Below are 6,406 nucleotides of genomic sequence, written 5' to 3' on the forward strand. Positions count from 1 at the left end.
GAACACTGAGTATAACTTTCTAGAATGGAGAGCTCTAATTTGATACCACCCCATCTAACAGCCTGATAACCTCTAGTAGGCTTTTGTAAAATCCAGCTTCTCCAGCATCAAGTCCAACTACTTCTTACTTAGTTCCTGGTGTGCTCACTTACAGCAAGTCAGTGGTCTCTACAGCCTCACATAAGAAATTAGCCTTACTGATAACATCTGATACCAACTCTAACAGAACTTAGGGACTTGTCATGATGCATCATCCATGCTGTCTAGGGAGACTCAACTCGAGTTCTTACCATCTGACCCAAAGTTCTAAGGGTAAAAAGGAATTTTCCAAGTGTGTGTATATACATATATGTTAATTATGTTTAAGACTTAATATCATTAATTTTAAATGTAGGTCTGTATGAATACAGTTAACACCAAGGTTGACTCCTGAAGCATACCAAATTAAGCAGTATTAAAGTGAACACAAATCAAGAATCTAATTAGAAACATTTTATTTTAAATGTGCCAAATAAAAATCCACATTTTCAGACCATAGGATGTTAATACATTCAACAAAAATTTGTATTATATTACTGCTGTAAATTTACAGAGTAATAGTCCAGATCCATTTTGATTAGATGGTTGAAATACCCTCCCTAAGTTACACTTTACAGACATCACGAATCCCTTATAATAATGTAAACAAAATAACTTTTCCCTAAAAGGTGAACTTGAGCACTTCAGTCCACTCTTTCAGGACTTGCACTTCTTCTCGGACTTCCTGATGGGGAACGACTAAAAAGAAAAAATATTTAAGTTTGGAACCAATTAGTGTCTAACAAAACTCTTCTCGCATATATGTCAAGGTGAAACGAAGTTAAGAAATGCTAAGGTGGCCAAAGGGTAGTAAGTTCCTATAGCAGAAGTCTTAAAAACAAAAACTCTGTAAGGTTTAACAGCCTCTTCACTAATTAATCTTACAAAACTTAGGTAAAGATAACTATTTGCTTTTTGGAGATTTGGGGGGGAGGTCATCTAAGAAATTCTAATATTTTAACATATAGCACCAATTCTCCAAAGAGCTCAGGGAAGTACACAGTAAGCAAAATTCTGCAGAGGCCACATTTGACGGGTAAGATATGGCAACAAATTATTTAGCTTACCTTCTTTTTGGAGATGGAGATCTGGACTTTGATCGGCTGTCAAAACATGAAAAGGTTGTGTTTTACTTAATGTGTGAAAAGTTCTATCCAACCCCTTCAGTTACAAAAAAATGAAATGAACCCCCAAAATGTCCTGAGCTTAAACTACACTGCAGTTAAACTGGAAACAAAAACCCTACCAGTTTTTTGGCCAAAAGTCAATCTTCTAGCACTTGTTCTTCATAAAATAATCTTTCATACTCTAAGCACAACGATCCCAGAATGCTTCTCCATACATCTATCAAATCCAACACAGGCCTCTTAATATAACCCCAAATTCACCAACTTTTCACTATAGCTTGATATGCCCTTGCCTAGAAAGTCAGCTAGAACAGGCCACGTATAAAGCAAGTTATAAAGTTTGGTTTACTAATAAGAAAACTGTGCTCCTCCTCAACTTACTTCTAAGCTCATAGCTAACAAATTTCAACAATTCAAAAATACTTTGAACTCTAGACATTGGTACCATATAACTAAAAGAGCATCAATGAGATTTTTACTCTACCTGCTTCTAGGCCGTGAAAGAGACCTGGATCTTGATCTCGACCTGGACCGGGATCTTAATAAAAGCAAACACATTTATACCAATTAGTGCACAAGAATAATTTCCTTAAATACCTTCTGAGTACCTTTTAAGGTAGGATAGGAAGGGGCTAAAACTGTCTAAGATGCCCTATCAGTCTGAGACTGGACAAAGACTTGGAACTACCATTTCAAAAATCTATCATGAGTTTCTGTACAGACGTACAATATTCTTAAACAGAATGTAGCATCCAAGAGAGATTTGTGGTATTTGAGAAAACTGGTGTTAAAAGAATCGTCAACCTCCTGAATGGAAACTTCGCTTCTTTAAGTTCAGTGGAAACTCCTATGACTGGGTAAAGCTGTGTTCATGGATCAACAAACTATCATGGATGGTTCAGGACCATCAATCTGTAAATACAAACCAAATGAGGCTGACATAGACATCTTGAGGTCCTGCAACCAAGTTAAATGCATTTATCTGGAGTCCAGGTTTTTCAAATGGACAAGTTTCTGAATCATGGCATTTATAAAGACTGTGCTGCTGCTGAGTACCAATAATTCTCAGTAGCATTCCCTACCGATGACACGAGTAGCATTGTCAATTCCTTTCATTATCTAGAATGTTATCCATTTCCATAATCTTGGAAACAAAAAAATGCGGAGGGGTCTAATTTGATTTTTAACTTCTCAAATTTCAGTGTCTAACAAGCCACATTCAATCTATGTGTATATTACCCTAAATTTTCCATGGTCTCAACCCTCAAAAAAAAAAAAACTTTAACTTGCTTCTAAATCTCTTTCTGGTTCTAATGGGCCTTCTTATCAGGAACCAAGTAACTATCATCTTTTAGTGCTATTATCATTTGTCTATAAACTGACTTATAGGTAAATCAGAGTAGATCTAAACAGATATAAGCTGACTCCAGAAGTTTTCAACATGTTTACCCAGAGTGCTCCCTGGAATGATTTGAGGATTTATGCCTTAGACCCTCCTCTATCACCTCTGTAACGCCCTTAAAATCTTTAGTTGGGCTTTTCTTCATTTGGACATGTTCATAGTCAACTTTTTTTTTCAAATTCTTCTGAAGCATTCCATTTCAGTTAGGTCCGTACTCCACCGCTGTCATTAAGACGGGACAATCCAAATACAAATAAGGGGGAAAAAAGGTGCTACATACTGGAAATACCTCGATCCTTTTATAGAACCAGACCTAGATCGTCTGAGTGAAGCTGATCTTGATCTACGAAGAGACACAGATCTTGATCGCCGAGGAGATGCTGATCTTGACCTAAACATTAAATCAAAGTAATTTCAATTTGATTCCAATTAAACTTCACCACTACTGACAAGCTGAAATTTAAACAAGATCTCTCACCTCCTTCCCCTGCTCCTGCTGCGTGAGCGAGAGTATCGTCTACCTCTGGATCGCGAATGTGATCTAGACCGTGACCTATTTTTCAAGTCAGAAAAAAACATAATATTAGATGGCAACTCCTCTTAGAGTCTGTGTGCCTCTGCTGAAACCAAATCTCAAAACTATTTAAATTTAGTGTCTCATTTGGAAATAAACTCTGGGCCTATTAGTTGTCGTTTTTTTTTTTTTTTTTTAAACTACCTAAAAAAAGATTTGTTAAAAGCTCAATTACATTTTAGATTAACATAATATAAAACACTGTAATGTGTATTTAAAATAAACCTTGCAAGTTTGCAGGTCGACCCTCTTTGGCCCATGGTCTAGTAGATCTAGACGATCTAGAAGTATCTATAGCCGATCGCTGCATCTAGATGTTTTCTTCAATCTACACGACGATCAAACTGACAGCCAAATGAGCCAGGTGAGGCTTGATTGACGCAAGAAGATTTTTCTAGTTGGGAATGTGGTCAATCTGGTGTTCCTCTTTCTAAACCGGAGGGGCCCCCAATTGTAAGCCAAATTTACTGTTACGGCGATCACCGTCTCAAATTTTCTGCCCTTTAAAGAATAAGGTGAAGCTAGGTGTAGATGACTCGAGGGGATCTGGCCTCTTATGCTGATCACCTCAAGGTCTAGGAGGATCTTAATTGTCGGATTTGCAAGGCGCCTCAGCATGATATCATAAGGCTCGTGACATTCTGAATCAAGGCGACTGACTCAAACGAAGAAACCTGAAAGGTTTTGACCAGGTTGATTATTAATACATTAACATTTCTTTAATTAAACAAAAATTGTAAAATACACCTGTAACAATTAACATTCAAGTTTACAGAAAAATACGTTTGTGCCTTGCTAATAAAAAAGTTACTTGATTAACTAGTACACTAACCATTCCTTTATTAAAATAAATACCTGCTTCTTCTTCGGCGGCTATAGCGATGACAATCATAAGCATAATGTCCCTTTTCGCCACACTCATAGCATCTATCATTGGGATCAAAGGGACGTCGGGCAGGTGGTCTATCAAATCGAGATCTCCGAGGCATGCCTGTTGATAGTTCAACTCTCACTCGGGAACCACAAATAACTCTACAAAAAACAACAACAAAACTGTAACGCCAAAAAAAAAAAGTGAGCTCTGTATTTAGAACTTTCCAACCACTCTCTTTGCCCTCAGAAGCTCCAACTATATAAGTCCTTCAAACTTCACTTTTGCTTTCATTTCCTGTCTTCATAAAGTGATCAGCTATTTAAAAACTCCTCCAGACTACAGAATTCAAGCCTGACACAGGAACATTCTCACCAAGATCTCACTTACTTTCCATCCAGGCCTCGAACTGCATCTTCTGCATCTCTAGGGTCTTCAAATTCCACAAAAGCAAATCCTGGAGGATTTCTGGCAATCCACACAGTTCTCAAAGGCCCATAATAACTGAAAGCCCTTTCTAACTCTCCTTTGCCAGCACCAGTTCCCAGGTTACCAACATACACCTTGGTTTCTGTTTAAAAAACGCAAAGAAAAGAGTGCACGTTATGCAAATAATCTGGCCCAAGTTTGAATTTTTTTTGCTTAAATTCATCTTTAACAGTGCAAAACATATTTAATACTCTATCAAGGGCTAATGTTAACCTTTAAACCAACGAAGTTCGTAACATTTCTGAAAAGCTAAGCGTACGACCAAGTTCTTAACATTCAATGGAGGCCGGGGCCCCGCGGGAAACCTCCAAATACGAGCACCGCAGCGTGGTAGGATACTCCGAGGCGTGGAGCGGTCTCCGCCCCGGTCCCGCCCCCGAGTCCCGGCAGCCCCAGGCACACCGAGAACGCGCGGGCCGGCGGCGGCAGCGGCATTCTCAGTGAGCGGGCCCCAGCGGAGGGCGGAACGGGAGCGGGGCTGCGCCGACTCCAGTACTCTGCAGCAGGCGCCCCAGGCGCAGGCTCGCCCGTGACTCCAGCTCCCCCTCTCAGAAGCCATAAACCGTGCTCGAAAAAGCCAAGAGAGAAAACCAGCCGCCAAACTTAAAAATCACGCTTCCATTCCCACTCAGCAATCAGACCGTTTGACGAGAATGCGCAGCTCGAAGCTGCCAGTTTTCTAAGTCTTAAATTCATCCTTTCTTTTACGGCTGCGACCACATCTGTCAGCTAAAGTGGCGGGAAAGCGCCAAAGAAATGCGCCACCATGGTCGTCAATGTGCGCAAAATGGCAGCCGAGGGCGGGGGAGGGGGGGTGGGGGACGGGCGGGCAGGCGGGTGGCTCGAAAAAGGGCAACAACAAAACAGTGATCGAGGGCCTGGCTCGGGCTGGGCGGGAGACTAAGATGCCCAAGAACTGAAAGATACCCGCCGGAGACCTACCCCAGCCACCCGCTGTCCTCCTGCGAAACCCCGCGGCCGCCGCCTCCAGCTTCGTATGGTGTGCGCCGAAGCCGCCATTACGCACGCGGAATAACCGTCTCCCAACCGCCGCGCCAACCTCACGACCTCTAAATACTCACTACACCCACAGCAACCTCCCTTCCTGGCCTCCAGCCTCTTACCTCCTCCGTACCGCCCGTAGCGCGACATGATGACTGGCCTGCGAGCTGGGCTCTTTCAGCTCGCAGCGCCGAGAGAACGATCAACACAAAACCAACCAAACCGCCTCACACGCCAACGGTCCCGGCGGCACTACGAGGAAGCGCCTGGGTTCGCGCTTATATATGCGGCGGCTGGGTTTCGTTGCGCATGCGTCATCTCGACGTTCTGCGCGGCACAAAGGAGCTGGGCGGAAACAGCAGAGAAGAGGTGTGGCGGGACTGATGGGGTTGAAACGCGAATCCTGGGCGGAGGGATACGTTTCCGTGGCAACGCGGAGATCCTGTCTGTAAACCCTTGGCCCTTCCCCGCGTTGTCCCGCCCTCCCCCCTCCCCCTTTTCCCTGTGTCCTCCTCATTTTCCTTCCCTCATTCTCCTCCCCCCCGCCTTCATTTACCCTCCCTCTCATCTAGGGACCCTTAGCTGTGGTAATCTTCCTTCAGGCCTCATGAAAGGCTGTAAGAGTTAACCGCTGATGTTGCTGCTGCCGCCGCCTTTCTGCTGGGGGACCTGACCTCGACTGCTACTCATTGATCTTTGGGGCTCGTCAGAGGTAATCGGGAGCTTGGGCCAGGGTGAGAACCACCTACACCCCGACTGTCTCAGTAGTGGTCCTCAAAACCACCACGGGCCTCAAAAGGGGTGACGCCGCCAAGGGACCGGCAGCCCTGAACCGACCCTTCTTCCCCTTCCGAACCGGCCAC

The 6,406-nt window shown here is 43.4% G+C and overlaps 1 protein-coding gene across 3 annotated transcripts; it reads right to left on the reverse strand.

The window, feature by feature from the left end:
- Window positions 1-477: 477 nt before the first annotated feature.
- On the reverse strand, window positions 478-5,817 carry SRSF7 (serine and arginine rich splicing factor 7). Of its 3 annotated transcripts, none has more exons than XM_052648651.1 (8): window positions 5,666-5,817; window positions 4,443-4,623; window positions 4,037-4,213; window positions 3,086-3,160; window positions 2,921-2,998; window positions 1,690-1,743; window positions 1,146-1,181; window positions 478-777 (listed from the first exon to the last, which is right to left on the reverse strand). In XM_052648651.1, the coding sequence occupies exons 1-8, from the start codon at window positions 5,691-5,693 to the stop codon at window positions 723-725; spliced, it is 684 nt and encodes a 227-aa protein (XP_052504611.1). In that variant the 5' UTR covers window positions 5,694-5,817; the 3' UTR covers window positions 478-722. The 3 variants fall into 3 exon arrangements, with proteins under 3 accessions (XP_052504611.1, XP_052504610.1, XP_052504609.1); XM_052648650.1 differs by having other exon boundaries at window positions 2,897-2,998; window positions 5,666-5,816; XM_052648649.1 differs by having other exon boundaries at window positions 2,888-2,998; window positions 5,666-5,816.
- Between the last annotated feature and the right edge of the window lie 589 nt (window positions 5,818-6,406).

Source organism: Budorcas taxicolor, chromosome 11 (assembly GCF_023091745.1).
Source record: "Budorcas taxicolor isolate Tak-1 chromosome 11, Takin1.1, whole genome shotgun sequence".
Classification (NCBI taxonomy): domain Eukaryota; kingdom Metazoa; phylum Chordata; class Mammalia; order Artiodactyla; family Bovidae; genus Budorcas; species Budorcas taxicolor.

Coding starts and splice junctions, on each gene's coding strand:
- SRSF7 (XM_052648649.1), bottom strand. CDS start 5,693: ATGTCGCGCTACGGGCGGTACGGAGGAG. Junction 4,214..4,442: donor GTTCGAGGCCTGGATGGAAA/GTAAGTGAGATC, acceptor TGTTTTTTGTAG/AGTTATTTGTGGTTCCCGAG. Junction 778..1,145: donor TCTCCATCTCCAAAAAGAAG/GTAAGCTAAATA, acceptor TTTTCTTTTTAG/TCGTTCCCCATCAGGAAGTC.